The sequence below is a fragment of the Alexandromys fortis genome, unplaced genomic scaffold (genome assembly GCF_014885135.2).
Source record: "Alexandromys fortis isolate MF-2015 unplaced genomic scaffold, M_Fortis_MF-2015_v1.1 scaffold_176, whole genome shotgun sequence".
NCBI classification, from domain to species: domain Eukaryota; kingdom Metazoa; phylum Chordata; class Mammalia; order Rodentia; family Cricetidae; genus Alexandromys; species Alexandromys fortis.
Window position 1 is genome coordinate 426,263 of NW_026068070.1, and position 27,418 is coordinate 453,680.

At 57.2% G+C, this 27,418-nt stretch overlaps 1 protein-coding gene across 2 annotated transcripts; it reads right to left on the minus strand.

Annotated features, from left to right (window-relative positions):
• Positions 1 to 1,134: 1,134 nt before the first annotated feature.
• Celsr2 (cadherin EGF LAG seven-pass G-type receptor 2) lies at positions 1,135 to 25,936 on the minus strand. 2 transcript variants are annotated; one of them, XM_050120969.1, is made up of 34 exons: positions 22,125 to 25,936; positions 16,802 to 17,449; positions 14,578 to 14,800; positions 14,102 to 14,217; positions 13,842 to 13,930; positions 13,183 to 13,340; positions 12,677 to 12,840; positions 12,395 to 12,520; positions 11,890 to 12,056; positions 11,311 to 11,598; positions 11,041 to 11,215; positions 10,685 to 10,826; positions 10,413 to 10,533; positions 9,808 to 9,991; positions 9,558 to 9,659; positions 8,776 to 8,870; positions 8,360 to 8,569; positions 7,706 to 7,889; positions 7,450 to 7,578; positions 7,169 to 7,349; positions 6,890 to 7,057; positions 6,664 to 6,790; positions 6,356 to 6,556; positions 5,865 to 6,039; positions 5,545 to 5,657; positions 5,331 to 5,410; positions 5,118 to 5,244; positions 4,906 to 5,028; positions 4,401 to 4,528; positions 4,119 to 4,207; positions 3,832 to 4,014; positions 3,523 to 3,690; positions 3,176 to 3,410; positions 1,135 to 2,485 (listed from the first exon to the last, which is right to left on the minus strand). In XM_050120969.1, exons 1-34 carry the CDS (start codon positions 25,435 to 25,437, stop codon positions 2,479 to 2,481), a joined length of 8,739 nt encoding a protein of 2,912 aa, XP_049976926.1. In that variant the 5' UTR covers positions 25,438 to 25,936; the 3' UTR covers positions 1,135 to 2,478. The 2 variants fall into 2 exon arrangements, with proteins under 2 accessions (XP_049976926.1, XP_049976925.1); XM_050120968.1 differs by having other exon boundaries at positions 1,135 to 2,682.
• Between the last annotated feature and the right edge of the window lie 1,482 nt (positions 25,937 to 27,418).

Here is a 27,418-nt window from a genome sequence, read left to right on the forward strand (position 1 = left end):
TCTGAGTAGAGAGGCCACCACACAGAACTCAGGGAACAGGAGTAGCTGCTCTGACTGGCATCTGTAGTATCAACAAACCTAAGAACACATACCTAAGCATGGCCAGAAGGGGGCAGGTTTTTTGTTGTTGGGGGGGCGGGGTTTGTTTTGTTTTTTTGATCCAAGTCCCTGTTGGTGCGGAGAAGCAAAGCCAGCCACAGACCCCTGGGCTGCTGCCACCTGGTGGCTGGAGCCGGCAAGGCATGTTCCCTTCTCACACTGGGTCAATCTTGAGTTTCTGCCTCCACCCAACGTTACTCAAGCCCTGCTGAAGTGGTTGGCATTCATGTGGTAGTGCCTACCTGCCCGCCGCAGCTGCTTTTCTTGTTCAGCCGTCCTTTGGCCTGGCTTTCTCTTTTCCAGTTTGTGGACTCTGTTTCCCACCCATCCACCCCGGAAGCCACAACTGGGAAGACAGGTGTTTATGGGCCTCTAGCTCTGCACCTGCAAACAGCTTTAAGCACTTTGCATGTGTTAAGTTATTTAATCCTCATAAAAGCTCAATTAGGCCAATGCTGTTACCACTGTCCTCGTTTTTGTAGACGGAGGAACTAAGGCTCAGACAAATTAGGGCACTTCGCCTGCTTCTGGGGTGTGCTTATAATTTCAACCCTTTACTGCCTCCACCGTCGGTTGGCCTACCTTTGGTTGGCCGGGCCTTTGACACACAAAAACATGGGACTAGAAGCAATGTTCCCAAGCACACACTTATCCCCAGAATGAGGCTATGCTTCATTCTCCCATAGAACTGATAAAAAAAAAAATGGCCCACAAATTCCCACCTGTCACTCATCTCTCCCTAAGCTACTCAATTCTGCCCCAGAGAATTTGTTTCTGTCTGAGGCTCAGTCTGATATGTGGAGCATCTTGGGCCATGCCAGTTCTGTATCCTGGGGAAAAAAGATATCTTCCTACCCACCCACCTTATCATCCTTCAAACAGCCAGGCTTGGGGCTCTTTGCTGATACGGCCTTGGACTCCCTGTCCTCCTGGGGGGGGGGGGAGCTTCAAGGCCTTACTGATCCTGTTTCCCCAAATCCAGGCCTCCACCCAGGTTGCAACACAAAAGCCAGCAATGATGACGGACGCGGCACCTGCACAGAACTAGTTTATTCAGTAGTATGGGGGGGGAGAAAACCAAAACGCTACCATATTCACAGCAACCATCAAGCTGTACAGTCCGGTGGTTAGTATCAAGTGAGCATCCAGCATCTTTGTATTGTTTTTTTAACTCAAGTCATCAGTAGTTTTTTTTAAAAAAAAAATATCCAGTTAAATTTTTAACCCTTTACAGGAATTGCTGAGGGGCGAGGCCAGGGGGCAGGTGAGAATCCACGGCAGAAAAGCCAGAGGCCAGCCTTCCAAGTGAGGAACAGGGACATCTTTTCCTGCCCAGAGCCTTTGTTCTAGCCACCTGCTTTAGAAGGGAGTCCGTGACATGTCCGGGACACATGCTTAGAGAGAAGGACGACTCAAATGAATGGCAGTTGTCAAAACAGAGGGGAGCAACAGAGCAAGAGGAAGGATGGTTGGCCCCAAATCCAGGTCTGCTAGACACTCACCCAGCCTGCAATGGCCACATCAGACCCCCTGGGACAAAGCCATCCCAACACAACAAGCAAATAAATAAAAAATATATATTAACTCTCTCTTCACAGGGAGCTGGGGTCAAGTAGGGGGACAAGGAGGAAGAGGGCCTGGTTCTTTGAAGAAGAGAGCCAATTCCAGGAAGGGGTTAAAAATAGAACATGTCTCAGAGGCCACAGCAGGTCAGACAAAATGGCATTCATCTGATTGGGGAGGGAGGGATGAGTGGGCACCAGAACCCAGACTTGCGACCTGTGCTTGAGGTGCGGCTCCTCGGGGCCACCAAGCCAGCGCTGTGCTTACTCTTCCTCCTGGTGCCACACACAGCAAAGAAGCCCAACTTAACCATGACTGGCCCTCCCCAGAAGGTCGGGCTGGGGAAATGAAGCACTTTGGGGTCAGCAAACTGAGCAAACGCCTGGGCTGCAGCACATGGCCAGAGTCCAGGAGAAGGAGAGGGGCTGGGGCAGTCATTCCCTTCCCCTTAAAATGGTTCATGCAGCATTTGGGGGATCCAGGGGCGACGAGTCCTTCTGCCCCCGGCCAGACAGGGCTTTTCAGTTTCTGGGAGAGGTGGAATTGGCTGGCAGAAAGGGCCTTTTTTTTTTTTTTGTCCTGACCTCTCACCAGCTGAGGCCTGTCCGGTGCAGCCTTGCAGGGGCTCATGCCCCTGGTGCACGTGGCTTTGTCCATTCCTTTCGGTGATGGCAAATGAAGGGCAGGCTCCCCAAGAGTCCCTCTCCTCCCAGAGGCACAGCAGATGGGAAACTGAAGAGAGGCTGGGACACATCCGGGGAGGTCCTATCCTCTTTGGGAAGGGAAGGGGAGTCCATTTCCAGCGTATAAAAAAAATTAATCCCTGAAGTCATGAAGAGTGGAGATCCTTTTTTAAAATTCTTTTTTTTCCTCTTTTTTTTTTTTTCCTGAAAAACTTTGTCTTGAAGATGTTGGCCCCAGGGGTCCAAAGTGCAGTGAGAGGGAAGGTGGTGGGGGAGGGACTTGGCACTAGATGGCCTTAGATGCAAGGCCCAGGCTCCTCAGATGGACGTCTCCTCGCTGCTTCAGCGGGCAGTGGGGAGCAGGGGCAGGATAAAGCAGAAGACAGGAGCAGGGCGTGAGCGCAGCAGGGGGAGGGGAGAGAGCTTCTGGGGGGGACGAAGGAACACCGGCCCAGGGTTAATGCAGGAAGTTAAAGAAGAGAAATCTGGAGAGGCAGGAGAGGAGAGTGGCAGAGAAGGCAGACAGAGGGTTAGCTGGAGCAGCAGAGGGGACAGTGAGCAGCTTCCACCAGAGAAAGAAACAGAAAAGCAGCCCCGGCTCCCACCCTCTCTCATGCTGCCCTCGACTAAGCTGCAGCACTTAAAGCCCAGGGGGTCTGGGATACCCCCCAACAGAGCACCATGGTGTCTGGGCACGCAAGGGAGCTGGACTCCACTTAGCCCATCTGTCTTCCAACTGCCTGACAGAGTAGCCTGATGAAGCGCAGAGCTGTGCCCCTGCCAGGCCCTCTACAGGTGACACCCTGAACCTCCCGCCCAACCCGACTCACTCGGAGCCCGATGAGTCCTCATCCACCGTGCCTGCCTTGATGCTCATGGCGATGGGCATGACCCCATTTAGCTGTTCCTGCAGACTCTGGCGTGGTGGTGGGCGGGGAGGAGGTCCGTTCCGACTGACATCACTGGCTGAAGAGCCCCGAGAAGACCCTGTGCCCTGCTCCAGGGGCAGCCTTAGGAGGCTGCTCTTTTCACTAATGGTGGGAAGACACTTCTTCTTGAGGATGCCTGGGGGCGAGGAGGTGGGTACTATGAACTGCGGATGGGAGGTGCTGGGGCATCCGACAGAACCCCAGTCGGCGGATATGGGAGTGAAGCTGCCACCGGGAGACTCACTCACCTTTGTGAGGTTGGGTAGAAGGGCCTGGAAGGGGCCCCAGGGACCCTTCCCGAGATAGGGCATCTCCGTTCTCCCGTGGCCGCTCTTCAAGGAGCCCACTACCACTGCTCTCCTTCGTGGTCCCAAAGTCTCCTGGCCAAGGGACTTTCCCAGACCCTGGACCCACCTCTGTCAAAGAAAGGAAGTCGATGAGTCCCAGAGAAGGGTAGGCAGCCAGGACAGCCACCACCCCAGTTCTGTTTTTCAATGAGCCCTAGCCTCTTGGGCTTCCATTGCCCCCCAAAGGCTGCAGCCCTGGTGCTGGCCCACCCTTGGGGGTACTGTGCAGGGGCAGTCTCTCAGCTCCAGGCCCCAGCAGGCTGTCCCAGCCCTGCTCGCCAGGGAAGGCGGCCTCCTCCTCCTCTTCCTCGCTGTCAGATGAGTGGGTAGATGCATAGGAACCACTCTGGTCATCTTCCAGGGACAGGTCACTGTCAGAGTCCGTGTCGGGATCTGGGAGGTCAGGGGAGGGATCACAACTGTCCCACCTGCCCAGCCCACCCTCAGCAAAAGCTAGGCCCCTGCCCTGTTAGGCAGCCACGGCTTCCTGTTCTCACCGTGTTGCTGGTCTTGACCTTCTAGGAATAGGCCACCTGGGTCCCCTAAGCCAGGGGGACCCTGGCCAGGGTTTAGCGTGGACTCCTCCCTAAAAAAGACAAGACCACATTTTAGGGGTCAATCTCGCTAATGGGATTCCCAGGTCCTACCCTTACTGCTTCTAATCTAAGCTGTGACCTGTGTTGGCCACAGTCGGAGACAGTTCCTTAGCAACTGGCTAGCCTTGGTTCTAGCATGCACGTCTTTCCCTCCTCCTCAGCACTCCCGTTTCCAGGGCTCACCTCAGCAAGAAGGGGATGTAGCTGGGCTGGCTCTTGCCTGAGCGGCTGGCACTGTGCAGTGAGCCGGCTGAATCTCCGTAAGGCTGGTACAGCCTTCCATCAGCATAGGGGCTGGGGCAGTTATAGGACTAGGCAGGAGACAAGACAGGCCAGTGAGACGGGAGTTGGACGGATGGGCCCCAAGCTAGAAAGTAAAGGGTGCCAGGAACTTGCCCAGGCTCTCCCTCCCATAGGAAGGCACCTTGTATGCTGCCTTCACCTTAGGGCCGAACAATGGTCATGGCTATACCACAGCTATGCAACACGGAACACACCCAGTGCCCTGACTTTGCCTGGGACAGCATCTCCTCCCAAGGCCACACACGCCACGTTACCCCTTCCTCCTTAGAGGAAGGGATGTGGAGATAAGGGTGCCCAGGTAAAAAGTACAGAGAAAGACAGGTTCTATGGGCCTGCTTCCCCCTCCATTGAGACACCTCTTCTTCTCAGACCCAGGCTCCCTCACCGAGGTCAGCGTGGACTTAGTGGTCAGAGCAGGGTCAGGAGTGGGCTTGCGGCTGCAGGCAAACTTCAGTGCTTTCCGGACCTCCTTGCTGAGCACCACGTAGGAAAGGAAGATGAAGGGGCCCTGGCAGGCAGAGAGAGCAATGGTTGACATACCCAGGCAACCCACCCCTGGGCATGTTCCCTTCCACTCAGCAGGGTGGGGCCAGGTACCTGGACACAATTGCAGGCAGCAAAGAGGTAGTGGAAGAGGAGCGTGTCGCTGTTGACAGAAAGCAGTGCCAGCAGCCACGTGGCACTCAGTAACAGGAGGACAGCAAAGGAGGGACGCAGGCCAGAGCTGGAAGGCAGGGCAATCTGTGAGATGGGCCGTGAGGCCCTCCGCACCAGTGCCCACCCTGTGCCCAGCCACCTGCCGATACTCACACAGGGCCTTTCTTCTCGAACCCCTGCCGTTGGGCCGCACAGGAGGCTCGGGCTGCCAGGATGTACAGGAAGACACTCATCTGGGCAGTGGAGAGGAACGTGAGAGGACCAGAGAGCATAGACCCAAGGTTTCTGCTCTGCCCAGAAGCCTTAGTTCTTCCTCAAGGGGATCTGGAGGACACCCTCAACCTGCTCACCCCAACTCAGCACTTACTGAAACAGCAAAGGCCACCGGTCCAGCAAAACTCCAGATGAGTGTATCATAGATGGAGAGCCAGCAGAAGTCAGGATTCCCATAGCCTTCAGGATCCAAGCCCACAGCTAGACCTGGAGCGAAGAGGCAAAGCAAGGAGCTCAGGGTGGAGGAAGCAAAGGTTCCCAGAGCCGGGTGTGGAGCACATAGAAGGGCCAGAGCCCTCTTCAGCATGAAACCCAACCCCTGACACCTAACGCCAGGCTGACCGAGTAGTCTTGGGACCTGAGCTACGGGTATATGACGTGGACCCAGGGCCTAGCGATATGGAGGCAGGGTACCTGTGATGAAAGCAGGAACGCCCCAGCCCAGCATGTAGTAGAAACGCATGGGGCTGGCGTTGACATCTCGCACCTCCGTGAGTGCCCGGTACAGGTGTAAGGCCTCCAGCAGAGCCCAGGAGAAGGTGCAGAGGTACAGGAAGTGCAGCAAGATGGCAATGACTGTGCAAGCAAACTGAGGGCCAGGACACTGGTCAGGAGCCGAGACGGCCAGTATGAGGAGTGTGCTCAGGGCGGGGGGAGGGGGGGCAGTGGGAGGCCTGGTGGTGTGTGCTGCCTCAGGGGAAGCCCAGGCTATACGCGAGAATGCCTGGGACGCTGGAGCATCGAGAGAGAGCTAGCGAAGAGCAAACTGTGGGCTAGGTCCTGGACCCGGCTCTAGCAATTCACTGCAGTGGGAGCAGGGATGGAAGAAGGCTAGAGAGGGGTCACCAGGGAGCCTTGACTGGGACAGGAAGTTGGGAAGGTCTCTGGGACAGGAAGTATCTTACAGGGAGGTCAGCCTGGTTGATCCCTAGGAGAAAGACCAGCTGGGCCAGGCCCAGGGCAGCGGTGAGGTTGCGCCGGATGCCGTGTTGGTTGGAGCGTAGGGCACGGAGGAGAGTGAGGAAGAGGAAGGTGATCGTCAGGGCAGCTAAGGTGACTCCAAGAGCCACGTAGGTCAGAGTCTTCAGTGGCAAGATCTCACCATTCTGAGGGAAGAGTGCAGAGAGGGGGGCGTCAAGGAAGAGCAAGGCCCAGGCACCCAGCCCCCAGCTCGGTTCCCGCCCACAGCTCTGGGCCACCCCCGGAGCCCCACCTCCCGTCGGGACACATCCATGAGCACAGCAAAGCTCGTCATGTGGTTGCACTGGCAGCTGACGTGGCTCTCGTTGCGGAAGACGACTTCACAGCCTCGGGCAGACCAGCCACCGGTACCGCTGACCCTGCGAGAAGAAGGCAGGGTTAGGGAGGCAGAAGGGTGGGCAGCAAGAAGCCTGGACTCTTGGTCCAAAACCATGGGGTAAGGGTGGTGACAGGCTCACAGGATGGAGTGGTTCCAGAAGACACAGATGGGCTTGGTCCGCTCCTCCGTCTCCAGCAGGCGGAACTGCACTGTGACCGGCTTGTCCAGGGCACGCGGCAGGAGCTCCTCGTCATCGTGGACGCTGATGCTGACCACAGGTGTGTTGATGACTGGGCGCTTGGGAACCCTGACGACAGAAAGGGGCACAGTCACCAGGGCAGCCACAGGACTTTAGGAGAAGCCTCCACCACATTCACCCGCTTCACCCAACCTCCCAGGCTCTGTCCTGGCCACTGACCTCAGGCTACGCTTATCCGGGTCATAGTTGTGGGGCAGGAGCCCAGCCAGGGTGTGGTAGATGATGACGCTGGCCACTGCCTCTCCCTGACTCAGTTCTGGGTGCCGCCGCTGACGCCGTGCCAGCTCCTCGGTCTCCTGGGCTTCGCCGGGGCCCGCAGGCCTCACCATGGGGGGCATTTCTGGAAGAAAGTGCTGCTACACTCAGCTGGCCCTGCCCTCTGTGCCATCTGCGTGGGTACCGCAGGCCAGGTGGGTGCCCCATCCACGGTCCCTGCTGACCTCTGAAGACAGACTCCGGCAAAATGACTGTGGTCTCAAGATCTGGGGGACGCTCCCCACGCAGTGCCTCGTAACGGGGCAGCTTGGTCCCAGCGAAGTTCCCTTTGTCCAGGCGCACGACAGAGATGACTAAAGGGGAATATGGTCGCAAGTCAGACACCAGGTGAGGCAGGCAGGCACCCCGCCCCCGCGTGGCAGCCCTCTGGAAGGGGGACTCTCCCTCCACACACCCCTCCCCAGTCCGGCGCCATCTCACCAATGTTGGGGGTGACGATGGTGAAGGGGCTTAGGTAGGTGTGCCGCATATTCTGGGCGAGGGCACTGGCGTAGGCCTCGTAGTGCTGGAGCAGCCAGGCGGTGCCACCCTCGGTCTGCTGGATCAGTTCCCAGTGCCTCTTGTTGGCTGCATCCAGGAGGGCGCTGCCCACCCTCAGCAGATTCTGGAGATGGGCATGGTCACAGTGGCGTGTGCTTGTGGTCAGACTCATACCAAGTGAGCCTGTGCCTCTCCTCAGGAGTCCCCACTGCCTCCCCGGAGGGTATCACTGGACCCGCTGCCATCATGGGTACTCTGCCTCTAACTCTTCCCCACCCTCTAAATCAGAGCTCCCCAGCGTGCCCGCCTATGCCTCTTTCTGTTGCATGCCCTTTTGGTTCCCTGAAAAGACTGAGCTCTTGCTATAACAGGCAGGGCCCTGCTTCAGGTCAGCCCACGCCGCAGTACAAGCACCCTTTGCTGGACACTCGAGCCCTGATGCTGATTCAGATACTCTGAATCACCTGTTTTGCATCATGGCATACAGGCTGTCACGGAGGCCTCACGCCAGGGGGGAGTATCCCCTTCTGTCCCCTAAGACGGCCAGGAGCAGGATCTCTCACTGGGCCCTGCTATGCCTACTTGAAGCCCCACCTCGGTGAAATGTACGTCCTGCGTGGCAGACAGCCCAAAGCCCCGCTGGGCACTCTCGTGAGCCAGCAGTCGTGAGGCCAGCTGGTAGGCCACCTTGACATCACTGCCAAAGTAGCCAGCGGTGTGCTGAGTGGCGTTGCGCAGCAGCAGGGCTAGCCGCTGGGAGCGTCCGGAATCCAGGCCCGACTCATTCCGCTGCAGCCGCTCAGCCTGGGCGGAGGGGCAGAAGGGCAGAGGCTCAGACAGGAGGGTGGGGACTGGGGCTATGGAGTAAAAGGGCCTCAGGTTGGTGGGGAAGAGGTGGCCCCGGAGGGTAGGAGCCTCAGGGAAGCAGGAATGGGATTCAGAAGCTCCACTTCCAAAGACGGGGGGGGGGGGGGGGGAAGAAGAGAAGAAGATGAGGGGGGTCAACTTACAAAGCCCTTTAGCTCTGAGAAGGTGACTGATGTGCAGTTGAAGAGGTTTGGGGGGAGCCACCCTCTGTGCTCATCACAGTGGCGCACAGCAGTCCCTGGAGGAAAGAAGCAAGAGGGCGGGGCTTAGGGAGACACAGGAGGCCCCGAGATCCACTTGCGGGACCTCTTGGGCCAGCCAGGGACGAGCAGCTCATAAGGAAATAAGAGGATGGATGTACCGAACTCCAGAGCCCAAAACCTCTTCAAAATCAGGACAAGTAAAGGCCATGGGAACAGAGGTCTGTAACCTCCCCTGTACACCCCAAGATATCGCTATCCCCTCCACTCAGCTACCACCTTGTGCTCTACTACTTCCTACCTATGAATTCTGCTCATTGCTCATCTAAGGGCCAGCATCAACCCCCATTCTGTGGCTGGAAGGGTACCCGGCACCCCATATTCTTCAGGACCATCTCCCCTTGAATATGGCAAAAACCCCAGTATTAGGTAGTTAGCCAAAAGTAGGAGCCTTGTGCGATTCATCGTTGAGTTTAGCACCCAGCTCTGGTCCCAGGACACAAAGGGTTTTTCAACAGTTCGGTTCAGTATAGGACATAGGCACTCGTGGTCAGCCTGGCTGGAGAGGCGAGTGAAGGAAGGTGAGGCATGGCCTCTCCGGGAGCTAGAAACCAGAAAGTGGGACTCCAGCATCTACAAGCCAGGGGCTTGCTGTCTCTACTCCACTGACAGGAAAGATCAAGTCTTTGATACCCCATCGTAGTCCGTAGTCCGCTAAAACCTACCGAAGGAGCCTTTGGGGCAAGGGGCAGCAGCAGGCAGCCCAAAGCGCGTACGGGGCCACCAAATCCCAGCCTCTATGGCCCGTGGGCAGCTGTCATAATTCACTGGAGGGAAGAACACAAGGTCACCAATGAGTAGCTCTCTCCGGGCTCCCCAACCGTCCCTCAACATACCCAACCCACTGCCAGCCTTTTGGAATGAACGCTCATGGCATATAGGGAGGCGGGAACCTACCTCTCCTACGAACCTTACCTTCACAGCCGTTGGTGGTGACCTCGGCAAAAGGGTTGTCACAGCGATCACACTGACGCCCAATGACACCAGGTTTGCATGGACACTGGCCATCCTCGGGATCACAGACTCGGGACAAAGAACCGGTGGGGTAACAGTCACACAAGAGGCAAGTGGGGCTGCCAGGGGGCCGGTAGTGATTCTCCTAGGATGTGAGGAGGGGTCATTGGATCAAAGATGTCTTTCCTGGATGTTAGTGAATCCTTCAAACTGTGCCCTCACCAGAGAGAGTCCCCCCACCAGGGTCCTTGTGAGCATAGGATTCAACATTCTCAACAGCAGGTAATGTCTTGGAGTTGAGCTTATTACTGAGAAGTCAGACATTCTGAACGGGCTGCAGACAGCCCATATAGCTATTCCAGGGCTCACTAATTCAATATTAGTCCTGGGTCCCCTGTACCCAGATAATGAGGATGAACAGCCAGTTGCCAAGCCAGACAGGGCAAAGGCACAGGGCCCTCAGCTCCCTGTAAAAAGGTCCATCTCTACTGCTTTCCCTGTAGGGCCAGGAGTTGCAGGATAGAGGCCAGGGTGGCCATACTAGGAGCTTATTTGGGGATTGTCACCTTGCAGTGGCACTCGCCACTTGTCTTGTTGCAATCCGGGTCAAAGCCTTTGCTGACATCACAGTTGCATGGACCACATGTGGGGTGTCCCCACCAGCCACGGGGGCAAGGTTGGTCAATCCTGCGGAAAGAAACCCAAATGGGCATGAGGCCCCTCTGCCACTGCCTCTCCCACTTGGTTCAACCACATATGGTCCTTCTGACCTTGGCTGCAGTTCAGCCAGACTCTTAAGGCTCAAAGAGACACCAGACATAAGCCCTGACCTACCCACCTGGTCTCACAGTATGGCCCAAGATAATTTGGTAAGCACTCGCAGACGTAGCCAAGAGGTGCACTGGGTTTTCGGGTACACACAGATTGATGCTCACATGGGTTCAGGTCACATACATTAGTACAGTTATCACCATAGTAACCTGGGACAAGAAGGACCAGAAAGGTTCAGTCCCTGTCCTCTACTGGCTTCTCTTCCATCACCTAACTTCCTTACATCCCAAACACTGCACCAGATGGCTAAACCCTTGAAGTGTAGATGATGCTGACTCAGAGATGCGACTGACTCCAGGTTGCATCTTAGAGACAGAGTGTAAGCCCCGACACCGGCCTCGTTTCCTAGGACCCTTAGCGCACCTGGATCGCAGCTGCAAGAGTAGCTGTCCCAGTCGTTGCTGCAGTAGCTGTTGGCGGGGCAGGGGTTTGAGTCACAGGGATCCGGCCAGCTACAGCCTGGCTCCACATTGATGCTCTCCCCGCGGCTGGGATCCAGACTGCTAATGCCCTCGGGTGTCTCGCTTACCCGCACGCCCTGGAGGGATAAGGGCAACATTGGCCCTCAGCTGAGCAGGGCTCCCGTGGAGATGGGATGACATGGGACGTCAGGGGGTGGAGGGTGGAGCTCACCTGCAGACAGCCCCGGAAGCCTCGAGCCACACCATTGGCTGGCCCAGGCACTCCCCCGACTGTAATATTGCTCAGGTGCAGCCCATGCAGCCGAGGGCCCAGGTTACCCTCTGCCCTCTGTTGCCCATAGTCAAAGGACAGGATGGCGTGGCCAGGGCCCCCACTAGCTCCCAGTGCCAGCTGTGCGTGATGCCAGTCACCATCGTTGGCCCGGCCTTGCTCCAGGTGCAGAGACGAGGCCTGGAGCCCTGTGCCCTCCACACTCAGCACCACGTGGCCTTCCCGAAGCTGTATGGGAGGGGGGGGGAAAGATCAGCTGATCACCTCAATAGCCTCTTCCAATCCACTGCCCTGCTTCCTTAACACCAAATGCATGTAGCACAGCCTGGCTGTGGGCAGAGGAAAGACTGCTTATTCCCCTGATGCCCAGTAGATGGCAGTACTGACCCACCGAATGGGCCCAGCCAAGGTCTCGCTTTCCCCCAAAGCCCTGCCCGGCCACCTGGGTCCAACCCCCTGAAGGATCCTGCAGCCTGAGCCAGGCCAGGGCTTGCCACACTCCCACGTGCCCTGCATCACCTGCAGGGTGATGGTGCTGCGCCCCCTGGTGACGGCCTGCAGCAGGACGCCATCTGCCTGGCGTGTGCGGAACATGAGGCTGAGGTGCCAGGGTTGAGAGATGGGCAGAGAGAGGCCATGCCAGGCCACAAGGCTGCTGCCCAGGAAACGCTGGGGATTGGCCATTTCTGGGAAGGCAGATGAAAAGTGACTGAAGGGCAGAGCAGTGACGTAGGAACGGTGGTGGCTCCTTGAGAGATGGGGCCTCGGCTCTCATACTCAATCCCCTCACTGCCCCGCCCTCCAGAGCATTTACCTGTCCTGGGCCCGCCCTACATTGTGCCCAGGGCCTGCCTCTGACTAGGCCCTTTGTCTCCTGCCCACCTTCTCCTAGCTCTGCCCAGACACGCTTTTCCACCCACAGCCCAGCTCCCCGAGCCCTGCCCAGAGCCTGCCCCAGCCCTGCCGGCGATCCCAGACACCACGAGTACCCGGGCCCCAGCCTCCAGGTGGCTGCCACTCCTACCCTGGCCACAGCTCTTGCCCCCGAAGCCTAGCGGACACTCGCAGCTAAATGCATCCCACTGGTTCACACAGGTGCCACCGTTGTGGCAAGTGTTGCTGTCACACACGTTCTTCTTGGTGGGGCAGCCTGGAACGGAAGGGGAGGCACTCAAGGACCCCAGGGCTGGGCTCTGAAGACCAGCAGCCGCTAGAAGACCACACAGACTGGTGCTCCCATGCCACGCACCGCCGCTCCTCTCGGCGCCTGGCTCCCAGTCTTGCCCTTACCCCCAGGCCTCCGTACCAGGCACAGTGCCGTTGTTGGCAATGAAGTCGGCCATGTCTACGTGCCGACTATCCACCTGAAGGTCCCTCATACAGCCCACAAAGTGCCGCATCCGGACAGGGAAGTTCTCGGGCAGGTCTGGCACCCCACCAAGCAGCAAGGGCCCTGTCAGGTCCAGAGACCTAGACAATGGGAAGAGATATGGTTTAAGTTTATGGTTCTTCCCCACCCTGACCGGCCCCTGCCCAGTACCCCGCCACTAGACCCAAGAAAGGGAGAACTTGGCAGAGGCCAAGAGGCCGTGCAGGACATTGTCCTGAAAGTTGGGGTACTTATGTAGACACCCAATACAGACAGAAGTATGCTCTCAGCTCACACTCCTTCCACTCACAGCCCACCAAGGCCTGAGTCTAACTCCACAACACTGAGCAGTGCGAGGGGGGGGCAATCTGGTTCCCACTCCTACCCCCTTGACCAGCACCACCCTCTCTCTCCCTAGCTATGGGTCCGCCCTCCCCACTTACTTCTTGCTGCCTCCTTGAGTGCCCTGGGCCGCACAGGAGTAGTTGCCCAGCATAGCGCCAAAGCGCAGAGCCACCCCCGTGTCACAGCCGTCCACAGTCACCACAGCCACCTTCTGCTCAGATGGGCCTTGTGGGAGCCCTGTCTGGCCCAGCAGTGGCTGTGGACAGAGAAAGGAGGCGGTAGACAAAGAGCCCAGCACAGACACAAGCACAGAGTTATACCTCCCCAGACACCTACACCCACAATCAAGGACTACCCAGCGGGACAGAAATGCCCTGACAAGTGGCACCTCTCCTCCCTCTTCTCAGACACGAGAGCTGTGACCAGTCACAGAATCACCCAGGCCAGCTAGGCCGTGATGGCGTATGCCTTTAATCCTAGCACTCGGGAGGCAGAGGCAAATGGATCTCTGTGAGACCAGCCTGGTCTACAGTGCGAGTTCCAGGATAGCCAAGGCTACACAGAGAAACCCCGTCTCAGAAAAAAACAAAACAAAACAAACAAACAAACAAAAAAAACCCAACCATACAAACAAACAAACAAAAAACCCAAAACATGCCCAGGTCTAGGCAAACATATAATCCAAGAACAGGGCCTCCACCCACACCCACCTTATTGTAGTATTTCAGCTGTACTGTGGGCCTCTCACCACACCCACCTTATTGTAGTATTTCAGCTGCACTGTGTGCCACTGGCCATCACTGACCCCTCCAGGAACGAATGGGGACACAGTCGTGGTTGATTCCCCTGGAGAAAGAACCAGGTAAGCTGGGTCACAGGAAGAGATTTGGGAATGACAGAGATGCAGGCACATCTAGGGATGGGGGCCAGGTCCAGGTCTGGCTGGGAGGGAGAGTATTTGGCTGGAGGTGAGGGAGGGGTCAGGAGGTGGGCAAGGCCAGGAGGCGCTGGGCTCACCTGCGGAGAAGGTGAGCTGGACCTGCTCCTGGATCACCTCGAGAGCCACGAAGTCATGTTTCTCGTTGAAGCGCCCGTTGTACAGCAGCAGGCCGTTCCTCTCCTTGGTAGCAAACCTGTTTAGGGGGTTCTCATGAGGGCATGGAATGGTGCACCCACCTGTATGTGAGTGCCCCATCCACCCAAGCAACACCAAAGCTGACGCTTTGGCTAAGGCTACGGAGTCAGAATGCAGATGATGAGCCCAAACAAGCACCCTGGCATCTTGGCTTCCCACCCTCAAGGGCTGGGGAAGAGTGCCAGGCAGATCCTGAGAGTGAGGACAGCCGGCTGGCAAAGCCTACAGGTCACTCCAAGGGCTCTGTCAACAACGGCTCTGGGTACTTTCACTGCCTGACCTGCTACCCCACCTACCAGGAGGCACCCGCACTCTTTCACAGGGCCCTGCTGCCCGCCCGGGGGGCCTAGTCACTCACGAGAGGGCCAGGGTGAAGTGGAAGCGCTGGCGCAGGCCACGGAAGGTGATGAAGGAGCGGGCGGGGAAGCTGCGTGTGGTCACCTGGCAGAAGGGCTTCTCAAAGTCCCCAGATGGGCAGTCACATTTGAAACCTCCCACCAACAGGTTGACGCAGGTACCACCATTTTTGCAGACACCCGGAGAGCATCGGCCTGAGCGGGCACTCACTTCACAGTGCTCACCTGGGGGGAAAGGACAAGCGGGGTGAGACCTTTGACGAGGCAACGGGAGGTCCCCATGCTATGGTTTGAATATAAACCGCCTCCCAAAAGCTCATATGGGAAAGGCTTGGTCCTGGCTGGTGGTGCTATTTCAGGAGGGATTAGAAACATCAGGAGAAGCAAGCTGGAGGGAGCAGGTCACTGGAGGTGTGCCCTCAAAGGCTACGTCTTGTCCCACGCCCCTTCTCACCTGGGTGAGCAGCTTTGTGCTACCACACACTCCCACCATGATGTTCTGCTCCTCTGATTCCCTTATAGCAAAGGAACCAGCCACTAGAACTGAAACTGCCGAGACCGTGAGACAAAAATTTACATTCCTTGTTTTAAATTGTCTCTCTTGGATATCTCCAGCAACAGAAATCTAATACATCCCTGGGACTATTTCCTGCAACCATCCCAGACTCTCCCAAGCATCCTCACTTCCCCTGGAGTGGCTTTCTTCTCTGAAGTCCACCACACCCTTCTCACTGCGGTTCCGCGTATGTTCTGCTACAAGCTACTCGGAGCTCTTTAGCCCTTCCCCGGCCCTGTCAGGGACCCTGGTCCCAAGGCCCTGGCCCCTGCAGAGGCAAATGCCAAGAAAGGAAGGACCTAGAGAACGGTCTGAGGACTGTGCCTGCCCCAGCCTTCCCCCTTCCTCATTGGTGCTTTTGTTTCCTGTCAGGCGTGGAGATCAGCTTTCCTCCCTGGAAATGTGGCTGGGTTTCCACTTCTGTTTGGGTTATGGGTTGGGATCGATGGTGTGAAGTAGCTGGGGCTTCTCCATGAACAGAACTTTGGGGTCTGAACTAAGGTTCCCCACACACTTGAACAACACCGAGAGTGGGGCCTGAGCCTGAGGGCAGATGAGGAATCGGGGAGCGAAAATTCAGACATCAGATGGGAAAACCTACTCCCTTCTCTCCCTCCCCATTCTGATGCCAGAGATAGGTTCTCCGTTCCTGTGCCTAGTGACTGGCTCTTGTTTCCATGGAAACTGTTGTTCGCCTACTCAGAGCCCCCTTCCCCATCCTCCTGGACAAAGACTCCCCTTCCTTCTCCCAAACTCGCCCTCCCCTCTCCCCCCACCCCCAGCAGCAGCACAGAAGAGTCAAGTCTGGCAAGTTCTGGGCAGGAGGATATGGCAGGAGGCAGGGAGCCTGCCTACGCTACTGGCAGAAGCTGTGAGCCCAATGCTGGAGGACCTGAGGCCTGGGAGTCTGGGAGGGAAAAGGAGCAAGTGAGTCTGTAGTCGAGGAGCTACAGCGTCTATGGGGAGGGGCAGGGTGTGAAGAGACCTGTGGCCCACAGGGAGGCACTCTGCTCAGAGCTCCACAGGCCAGTGTCCTGGAACTCCCATACCCCCAAACCCCAGCTCCTCAGTGCCTTCCTCCAGCTCCTGGGTGGGGAAAGTTAATGAAGGGATTCACTCAGCAGAACCAAGTCCTGGTCCTAGGCCAGCAACACCTCTAACTGGATCAAGTCACCTCACCTCAGCATTTAAACAAAAGCCAACACTTTCCACAAGCCAGCTTTCTCTGCGTGTCAAATTGTTTACATGAGTCCTCCTCACAGGCAACTCTTGACCTAAATAAATGAGTTCTCTCCGTCTTAAAGACTGTGGGAAGAGAAGCTCAGTAACTCTCCTTTCCACACAGCTATTAGTGGCAGAGCTGGAACACAAACCCAGGTGCAGGATTGACCTCAATTACACAGTCTCAGTGGGTATGTGTGCAGGCGTGCATGTGCCAGAGCGCGTGTGGGTGTGTGGGCTTGCACAGCGAACAGAAGGCTGCTCATTCTGACTTCCTAAGCAGGCAGCTGTCAAACAGCAAGCAGGATCTAAGAATGTCTGGTGCAGCTGGAGTTGGAAAGAACCGGGCAGCCCCATCATTAGCCTGCTTTTGGGCTTGGACCAGAGCGTCAGCCCTGCAGGGCTGCCCCCGTGGTTAGCTGCCCTCACAGTCCCTGCGCTAGGCTCACCCGTGTAGCCGTCACGACAGAGGCAGGTGTAACCGCCCTCTCGGCTGCGGCAGTGCCCGTGGGGTCCACAAGGCCTTGAGTAACAGAGGTCCACTTCAGTCTCACAGTAGTCTCCTGTGAAGCCAGGCGGGCAGCGACAGCGCAGACCCCCGACAGGGTGAATGGGCCGGAAGAGCACTGACGAGGAGGCGATGAATGGTGCCGAGGAGTCGAAGCGCAGCACAGACACACAGCGCATGTAATTCTCGCAGGGCTCGCGCAGGCAGATGTTGTCGTCGAAGGGCAGCACGCGTTGCGCTGAGATGGCGGCGAGCAGGCTGCGGTTGAGATACAGGCGCTCCTGCAGGTCCTCTGAAGGCAGAAATGGCGGCCCACCCCCGGGTCCTGGGGGCTGGCCCACCGACAGGCTCACGTTGAGGATATGGCCGCCTGGGGCATCAGTATCTCTCTGTACATTGAAGACCACTACATGATCTGGAGGTGTGGCCAATGTGGCTGCCACAGCCTGGATGAAGAGTCCCAGCAGTGGTGACAGAAATCGCTCTGGGGACATGTCTTCCAAGCGTAGCGTGATGCTGTGTGTGAGCATTTCATCTGTGATGATGGTGACGCGTAGTGAGCACTGGGCTGTCACACTATGGACACCATCTGAAGAGAAGCAACGTGGATCAACGTTAGGCTTGTGGTAGGCAGAGCATATGGGCCAAGCAACAGAAGTACCAAGCCACAAACCCTGGCTTTGAGCAGAGGAGGGAGAAGGTTTGTGTGATTACATAGGAGGAGGAGTGAAGAAAAGGGAGCAAGGAGAGAGTATCAGAAAAAGGGAGCACCAGGAGGAAGGAGCACAGAGAGGAGGGAGCACCAGGTGGAGGGAGCACCAGGAAGAAGGAGCACTAAGAAGGAGCACTGAGAAGAGGGAGCATCAGGAGGAGGGAGCACTGAGATGAGGGAGCACCAGGAGGAAGGAGCACTGAGAAGAGGGAGCACCAGGAGGAGGGAGCATCAGGCGGAGGGAGCACCAGCAGGAGGGATCACCAGGAGGAGGGAACCCAGGAATAGAGGGTGCAAACAGGTTAAAATCTAGCCCATACCCTATAAGGTACCCAGGAAACCTTTTTTCCAGATGGCATAAAAGTGAGATGCACTGCTTGTGAGCCAGTCACTCCTTAAGGGGTCACCCCATGTGTGCGTAAGGAAATGAGACTTTTCTAACCTGTGCTTTGCCTGTTTTCTCAACACTCTTTGGCATGATGCATGAACTGCCTTCCAGTGTCTATGACTTTCACCCTGTTCAGTATAAGCTCTGTCCCCTGGGACCAGTCCCTGGGTTCTGCCCCCAAACTGTGTTTTGGCCCTTGCTCACTCTCCTAGAGGGCCCAGGGTACCACGAGAGACCCCTCCCCTCTCTCTGCATGTCCCAATCCCTCTGTAACCCTGCCTCTCATCATGCTCTCGCAGGCTGGGAGCGGAAGATGAATTGGGTCAGTGGGCCATCAGGTCCCCCTTGCACTCTGCTCCATGACTGACTGCTTCCATGCAAGCCTGCTATCCCCATGGCAACACCCTTCACACAAAGCCTTCTTCCCGCCCAACTCTGGGTAGTCTGCGGGACCCCATCCCAGGAAATCCAGCTGAGCCACCTTAGCCAGTGGTAGCACCACCCACAGCTCCAAGCTGAAGAAAGTAAGTGGGGGGGGGGAGGGGAGTCTGAGTAGAAGAGCCTGGGCAGCTTCCACCCTGAGTCCACTTCCACCACTGGGCTGGTCTCTCCTCTGGCACTAGGGCCTCCTAGTTACTCATCGCCGACCTGGCTCACCAAGTTGTACCCAAAGGTCTGCCTGCCATACCCCCAGGCAGCACACTCACTAACACATACACGGGTGTCTCACTCCGCCCACACACCCTGTGCTCAGAAGTGCCATACACACCTGAATGTGTACACTCTTGGGAATGGACTTTGTTTAGATGAAAAATGAAGCTGGGCTACAGAGAAAGGGAAATGGGTTGGAAGGGCTACAGGTGCAAGTCCCATGTAATACAGTGCCTTCCACACAGTGAGTGTTCATAAAGACTAAGATGCTGATGAGAGCCCCTTGGGCTCTTGAAAACAGAACAGCAAGCCGGTAGGAGTGGCGCACGCCTAATCCCAGCTCTCCGAGGCAGGGGAAGGCAGATCTCTGAGTCCGAGGCCAGCAGGATCTACAGAGCGAGTTCCAGGATAGCCAGGGCTACACAGAGAAACCCTGTCTTGAAGAAAAAAAAAAAAGAAAGAAAGAAAGAAAAAAGAAAAAGCAAGAAAGAAAAAGGAAAGAAGGAAGGAAGGAAGGAAGGAAGGAAGGAAGGAAGGAAAGAAAGAAAGAAAGAAAGAAAGAAAGAAAGAAAGAAAGAAAGAAAGAAAACATGGCAACAGACACTCCAATCAGATGCAAAATTTGCACCCAGGTTGGAAAGAGCTGGAGCCAGTGTTGCTGAGGCCGAAGTAGGAAAGACCTATGGAACTCTGTTTTGTATATGTCACACTTACTTCAGGTGGCTGTCCTTGGGCACTTAGTTGAGCCCAGGTGTTTACTGAAGACAGACACCCATCTCAGCCGTGCCCTGGGCCCCCTGCCTCCCTGCTCTCCAGCCTCATTGCTGTGATCTGCTTGCTCTCACTCGCCAGCCTGCTGCCTTGACAGCTGCTCACCTCTGCCCTCCCGCTTTGCCCAGGGTACCAAGACAACAGCCCGCAGTCCTCCAAGCCCTCTGGCCTGCCCATAGGTCCCCATGATGATCGGATTCCTTTGCCTCCTCCTCTCAGAAGCCTGCACTTGGGCCCAGGTCTGAGCAGGAGCTGATGTCACAGCCTGGTGTTTGCTAATGGGAAGTTCCCTCCTGACAGAAAGCAACACAGAACTCAACACAGAGCAAGAGAAGCTTTGCCATCCCCTGGCCCTGGGAACCAACGCTCCTGCCTGTGTCCCCTCCACCAGCCCAGGCCCTGTCTGTGCCCCTCTCTCAGCCTGCTTCTATTACTTCCCATCTGGTCCACCATCTGTGGCCACCTGCCCCTCTGTTATTGTCCCCACCCCAGCAACCAACCCATTGCTCTTTCTCCCTCCTCTTTGTCCCTCTTCCCAGCCCTGACCTGGGTCTCCCCTCAGTTGCAGGTTGGGAATAGCAGCAACCAGTGCACTGCCTGAGTTGTTTTAGACAGAAGAGCTGGGTAGGCTCTGACCCAGGAAATACCACCTGGATCTTGGCCTCAGCCAGCTGTACCCAGGAGGATGCCAGAAGCAGACTCCCAGACTTCCCTCTCCTGGCAGAGGCTCTGCCGTCTGGGAGGTGAGCAAGCCTTGGGCAGGATCTCCTGTGTGTCTGAAGAAGGCAGCCGCCTGGACCATTTGGGCTGCAGGGAGCCATGGAGCCCAGGCTAGGGCAACTACAGCCATTGGGAAGAAGGGAAGATAAATCTAAACACAGAGACCAACAGGGGAAAACAAAGGCCCAGGAAAAGAGCCAGCAGTGGAGGAAAAGGGGGAGAAGGAAAGAGAAACAGGAGCGGGGAGAAGGTGACAGACAGGCAGTGCAGGAGGGTCCCCATGGGCAGGGTGGGAGGAAGGAGGAGACAAAGAACCAGAGAAGGAAGACAAAGGGGCAGTGGGCGTCAGTTCCCCTCACCCAGCCTCCTGAACTTTGGTGTTGCCTTGGTGACTGCCTCCAAGGGTCAGGGCTGATGGGGGAGGGAGGCAAGGGTAAAAAGGCCAGCCACAGTGGCCACAGTGGTACTAGGTGCTGCCCCAGCCTTTCCCTCTAGCCCAGAGGGCTGTGGATTGAGGCTGTGTGCCTTGCTAGGGTAACAAAGGCTAGGAGCTGGCCTCCACACTGGCCCTAGAAGTCTAGCCAGATTCTGTACAGAAGGCTCTGGGTGGAGGGCAGGAGACACGGGCCCCTTCTTCTGCCTCTAGGCATAGATGAGGGTGGTCCAGACGAGCCTTCCTCCTCCTGGAGGGGAACTGAGGCTTCAGGAGGCTCAAAGCCGAATCCACAGCCTTGGAGAGCTCATTCTCCCTGGTCCTTGCAGTCCCTGAGAGGTGGGACCGGGAAGTATCTATCCCATAAGAAGTGTGAGCAGGAAGGGGACTGGGCCGTCTTCCCTTCCCCGATGTGTGAAAGCTTCCTGGAGTAGGATGCCTGGGTTCACCCCTGGGAAAATCGCTTCCTCCTTCACCTCCTTCCCAAGTCCCAACTCCCAGACTCAGGAAGGTGCTTGGGTCTGCCTCACACCCACCTTGCTTCTCACCCCAGAACTGACAGAGAGGATAGAATACTGTCACCCAGGCCTGCTTTCCTTCCCCAACCCCTGCTGTCTGAGGTGTCTGCAGGCTGAGCGCTTGGCTAAGCAACAGGAATGCCCAGTCTGGGTTCCGGCCAGGCTCCCACGCCCCTAGAATTCTGTTCTTCCCCTCACCAAATCAGGACCCTGGAGTCTCTGCCCTCAATGCTCAGGAGTCCTGGTGCACTCTGATCCCTGGGTCTGTTTTCCTGAGCCTAGGCCATCATGACAGGAAGGAAGGCCTAGCAGCCCCAAGAACAACCCACGGGGAATTGAGGGGCCCAGAAGGTCCATCTGCCCTGACTTCATTGCGACCCCTCCCCCAACCAAAACCTCAACCAAGAACTCAGGACAGTGAGGTCTGTTTGGAGGACAATGAGCTCTACTTCCTGCCTGGAGCTCAGAAGGGGCAGCCGAGCCAGGCTCTTTCTGCCTGGAGGGGAAAGAACGCTCTAGACAAAGTCTGTGTCAGCCGATTCTGCAGCTCTGCCGAGAGGCGGGAGAGAAGAGAGCAGGGTCCTGACCCTTTGGTGGAACCCTGTGTCCCTGGAGCCCCTCTGACCTGCCAAAGGCTGTGTGAGATCACAGGGCCATCCTAATGAGGGTGGCAGGGGTGCTGAGGGGCCAAGTCGTCTCCCCTCTCCCAGCCAAGGGTTTTCCCCCTCCCCCAGCTCAGTTAGTCTTCCACGCGCCCTTTTTTCACAATTCTTGGCATCCACAGTCAGGGCAGTCTCACTACACTTCCCCCACCACGTCACAGTCTGGTAGGCAGGGGGCAGCCAACCAAAGCAGCCCAGCCCAGCCTGGGGCAGCAGGCGGGGCCTGCGCCAGCCGCCAAGATTCCTGGGGTTTCTTCTCAGGCTGGTTCCTGATCTCTCAGTTCTGGGCTACCCCACCTGGTAGAGTGGGGTCACCAGCTCCTCCTTGGATGATACTCCACCTTCAGTGGCTGCCCAGGCCTCTCCCCAGGACTAGCCCCACCCCAACACCACCAGGCATCTTCCTTACCTGACACCAGCACGCTCATGATGGCTTCCAGGGGCCGGTTGTTGTCCAGTGCCCGGCTCAGTCTCAGCTCTCCTGTGGTTGCATTGAGTAAGACCAGGCTGAGCTCATTTCCTCGCTCGAAGCTGTATGTCAGGCTGTCTGAGATATCAGGGTCATGGGCAGGCACGCGGCCTATGGCACCCCCAGGGAAGCTGCTTGAGCGGTTTGTGACATAGTTGTTGAAAAGAATCTCAAAGTTGCCCAGCACTGGTGGGTTGTCATTGCGGTCAAGAAGGCGGACATGGACGGTAGCCCTGCTTACCAAGGGAGCGGATGTAGCTTGGATGACCAGGATATATTCAGGCCGGTCCTCATAGTCCAAATCCACCAGGGCAGTCAGCTCCCCCGAGAAGATGTCCAGCTGGAAGACCTCAGGGATGTTGCCCTCCACGATCTGGTACATGATCTGTGCATTGGTCCCTTCGTCTGGGTCAGTGGCGGTGACCCGGGCCACAGCCAGCCCGATGGGACTGTTCTCTTCCACAAACACATCAAACTCATCCTGCTCAAAGACAGGGGGATTGTCATTCACATCCAACACAGTGACCGTCACTTCCATGGGTGTGCGGGCTGGTGGCATCCCCTTGTCCACTGCATACGCTCGTAAAACGTACTGGGCCACGTTCTCGCGATCCAGCCTCCGCAGTGTCCGCACAATGCCCGATGTCGACTCAACAATAAAGTCCCCGTCTCCATCATCCCCTCCCTGAAAGGTGTAGAAGACCCTGCCGTTGAGACCGGAGTCACGGTCAGTGGCCGAGATCTGCAGGACACTGGTAAAGGGGGGCACGTCCTCATAGACACTGCCCTGGTAGGAATCCCGCAGGAACTGGGGGGCATTATCATTTACATCATTCACCAGGATCTCCAGGTAGGTGGTGTCAGACTTCTGAGGGATGCCATTGTCCCGAGCAGTGATGGCCAGGGTATAAGACACCTGGTCTTCATAGTCCAGCTCAGCCTGGGTGGTGACGGCCCCGGTGTCTGCATCAATTCGGAACTGGGGAATGCTGTCCTCCATAAAGTAGGTGATTCGGGCATTCTCCCCGGTGTCCTCGTCCGTAGCACTGATCAGTACCACCGTGGTGCCCGCTGGTCGGTCCTCGTTAACATTTACTGTATAGTGGGAGCTCTGGAAGACGGGACGGTGGGTGTTGGCATCGGTGACATTCACCACGATCTGAGCTGTGTCCTGCCTCGTACCATCAGAGGCGGTCACTGCCAGCACATACTGCCGCTCAAGTTTGTAGTCCAGCGGTAGGGCAAGGGAAACCAGCCCCCCTCCGCTTTGGCTGGTGATGGAGAAGCGGTTTCGGGTATTGCCACTGGTGATCTGGTAAGTGATGACACTGTGGGCGTCACGGTCCACGGCTGACACCGTCACCACACTGGTGCCCACGGCCGCATCTTCGTTGAGCCGGACCGTGTACTCTGGTTGGGTAAAGGTTGGGTTGTTGTCGTTGACGTCCAGGATGGTGACGCTGACGCTGGCTGAGGCGGTGAGCGCTGGGATGCCGTGGTCTCGGGCTTCCACGCCAAAGCTGTAGAAATCAACCTCTTCCCGGTCCAACTCCGCAGCCACCGAGATCCAGCCTGTACCGTTGTTAATGGTGAAGGGGAAGTCGTGCCCAACTCCAGCCAGGCTATACTCCAGGCGGGCATTGTCACCAGCATCCGCATCAATCGCCTGGACGTGCAGAACTAGGTAGCCTAAAGGGACACTCTCTAGGACGGTGGCCTGGAACGGGGTGCTGACAAAGATGGGGGCATTATCGTTGATGTCCAGGACTTGCACTGTTACTAGACCAGAGACGTTGGAAAGCGGAGGCCGGCCACCATCCTGAGCCCGTATTCGTAGCGTGTATTCTTTGGTTGTCTCATAGTCAAGGGGGCTGACCACATCCAGAGCCCCTGTCTGGGCATCCAGGTAGAACTGTCCCCGAGCGTTGCCACTCATGATGCTATAGTGCACCAGGGCATTGCTGCCCTTGTCTCTATCCGAGGCTGTGACTCGGAGAACCGGGGCTCCCGGGGTCACGTCCTCCCGCACCTGAACCACGTAACGCTTCTCGCTAAACTGGGGTGCGTTGTCGTTGTCGTCTTCCACAGACAGGAAAACAGCGGCCGTGGAACTCCGCGGGCCCGGGTCCCGACCCTGGTCACTCGCTTCCACCGTCAATTTGTAGGATTCCACCTCTTCCCGATCCACGGGGCCACGGGTTCGGATCACCCCAGAGCGGGGATCGATCTCAAAGACTTCCGAGGGGCTGCCTCCAGCCCCCTCGAGCAGGCGGTACAGAATGTTGGCGTTAGGAGGGGCATCCCCATCGGTGGCCCTGACGGTAAGCACCTCGTAGCCAACCTCCAGGTTCTCCCTGAGACTCTCCTTGTATTCTTGTTGCTCAAAAACAGGGTCATGATCATTGGTGTCAGTAACTAAGATGGTAAGTGTGGCCAAGGCACTCCGTCGGGGCATCCCATGATCCTGGGCAGTGACCCTGAAGACGTGGGTGCTCTTGGTCTCACGATCCAGCTCCTCAGCTGTGGTGACAGTACCCGTGATTGGGTCCAAGGAGAAGAAATGATTGGAGCGGCTATCGAAGAGGGCATCCATGGTGTACTCAAGTCGGCCTGCCTCACCCTCATCTGGATCAATGGCTCTTAAGGACGCAACAGAGGTGCCAGCTGGCTGGTTCTCGGGCACTGTGGCCTGGTAGCTGGGAGGCTGGAACTGGGGGGCTGTATTCACATTCCTTTTCCTGCGCCCACCCATAGATTCCTCTGGTGATCCTTCCGCAGCCCTGAGCCCTGGGGCCTGTGCCAGCTTGCAAGACTGGCATCTGAGCCGTGGGGCCTTTAAGCAAGGGTGCTCTTGAGGCAGGGTCAGCTTGCCTTGTGGAGAAAGGTGTCCTCCAATACCCAGGAGACGACAGCTCCAGGGGCAGCCTTCAGGGGATGGCGGAAGAGGGATATGGGCCCCTGATTCTGGACACCAGACCCTCAGGCCATCGTGGTGGGGCACCAGGTGGCCGGTAAGCTCAATACCCGAATCTCTGCAGTGGCTGGTGTAAAGCCAGAGGTTCGAAGCGGAGGCTGGGCAGAGCCAGCCCACGGGGGCGCAGGCCCCAGAGGAGCCGCGTCCCCCGGACCCCAAAGAACGACAGGGCCCCACTTGATCTCCCAGTAGTGGCGACGGCGGTAGCAGCAGCAACAGCAGCAGTAGCAGCGGCAGCAGCGGCGTTGGGAGGGGGGCGCTGGCAGCCCGGCTCCGCATCTCTCCCCGTTCCCGGCCAGCCGGGTCAACAGCCGCGGCGGCTCTTCCTCCGGCTCCTGCCGGCCCCGCCGCGCCTCATGCCCGGGCCAGGGCGCCGGTCCCCGGGGTCCACCTGTGCGTCCCGCAGGGCCTGCACCTAGATGGCTCGGCGGCGCCGCGCGCTGTGCCCCACGATGCGCCGGGCTACCCTACTCTTGAAGCCCGCCCGGCTCCCGAGTCACCGCGACCACTGCGGGCTCACGCTGCGCCTCCACCTGCGTTCTGGGGCGCTCTCCACCTGCTCTCGCGGGCCGCGAGGACCCCTGGCTCTGCCGGGTCCCCGGTTCCCGAGACCTAGGGTGTCCCCTCTGCCCGCGCGAGATCGCCCACCTGCGCCTGCGGAGCCGCACGCTCCGGCCCGGGCCTGGCTGCCAAAGACCGCCCTGCGCCACCCTCTCGCTCCCCGCGTCCTCGCCGCGGCTACTGCCGGTCGCCGCGGTCCCGGGCCCAGACCCGCGTTCCCTCGCCTCCCCGGCGGGCGGGCAAGCTCTGCAGAGCGGCGGTGGCGGCGGCTCATTACCATAGACCTGCTCGCGCCGCCGCCGTCTTAAAGCGGCGACGCCCAACGCGCCGAAGGAGGTGGGTCCCACCCAGCGCCCTCTTCTGCACAAATAGATGCTCTAAGATTCCCGCCGCTGGTAGCATTTTTCTTCCCAGTCCATCAGACATGCTCTCGGCCAGTCCTGGATCCCTACCACAGCTTAAAGAGGAATGAGCAATCAGAAGCCACACTAGGAATGACAATCACGTCGCACTCTAGAGCTAGTTGTGCGCTTTCAAAATCTTCTGAAGGCCTTCGTGGGGCGGGGAGGGGGAGCAGACAGAACTAAAAAGACTTTGTTCAACACTTACAAAGACTCCCCCAGATCCCAGAAGTTATAATCTTACTTGGGTGCCTCCAAAAAGCACACCTTCGATACATCTTGGGTACCACTTGGGCAGTTCAGGAGAGGTAAACTAGGAGCTCCAGAACAGCAAATACACTAACAACTACCGGATTTCTAGGCCCAGCGAGAGCTGGTTGCAGAGGAGGACCCAGGCTTCCTGGGTCTTAGGACATGTGGCTCCACTGATCCATAGTCAGGCCCACTGGTCCCTCCAGATCAATGTCCAACTTCTGTCCTCCTACCGCAGTTTTGTGACTACACAGAGTCACATTGTGCAGGATTTCTGAGCCCTTCACGGAACAGGACCACAGGACCTTCTTCCGGAAGGGGTATGAAAAACCCACGAGAGGGGTACGTACAAGAATCTGGACCCAAAGAGCCAGTAAGTAAGGCTGGGCAAGTCAGGGAGCCTCTCTCCCTCTCACACCCTGAGAAATGGGGGTGACAGATTGTCTGAGGAAGGAGACTGAGGGTTTCCAGTCTTGTCCCCAACCCTCACATGCTATCTATGTGACCTTGGTCAATTTCCCTTTCGCAGAATGAGACGTGAGTAAAGTAATTGATTTCCAGAAGCTTAGAGTAGGTGGCGATCTGATCCGGGTTCCGGGAGATGGCTCAGGCAGTCAAGAAACTGCTGTGTCGGGAAGATTGTGTCAAGGTGTGCTACTTTTGTTTATGTTGTATTTGTTTAACTCTGTGAAGCTGTCATACTTTGTCTCGAACAGCTGATGGTCTAATAAAGATCTGAATGGCGAATAGTGAGGCAAGAGAAAGGATCGGCCAAGCTGGAAGGCAGAGAGGACAAACAGGAGGAAAAATCTGGGAGAAGAGGGAAGGAGAAGTAGCTAGAGAAGGAGGAGGACATTAGGGACCAGTCACCCAGCTACACAGCAATCCACGGAGTCAGAGGAAGATTTACAGAAGTGAGAGGATGGGGAAAGCCCGGAGGCAAAAGGTAGACAGGGTAATTTAAGGGAAGCAGCACGAAACAAGCCAAGCTAAGGCCGGATGTTTGCAACTAAGAATAAGACTTCTTGCGTGGTTCATTCTGGGAG

What these genes read in the sequence shown, in the direction of transcription:
- Celsr2 (XM_050120968.1), bottom strand. Translation starts at nt 25,437, where the DNA reads ATGCGGAGCCGGGCTGCCAGCGCCCCCCTCCCAACGCCGCTGCTGCCG. An exon ending in GCCGGAGTCTGTCTTCAGAG is followed by an intron (nt 7,350 to 7,449) that starts GTCAGCAGGGAC and finishes ACTTTCTTCCAG; the next exon opens with AAATGCCCCCCATGGTGAGG. An exon ending in CCGGATAAGCGTAGCCTGAG is followed by an intron (nt 7,058 to 7,168) that starts GTCAGTGGCCAG and finishes TTCTGTCGTCAG; the next exon opens with GGTTCCCAAGCGCCCAGTCA.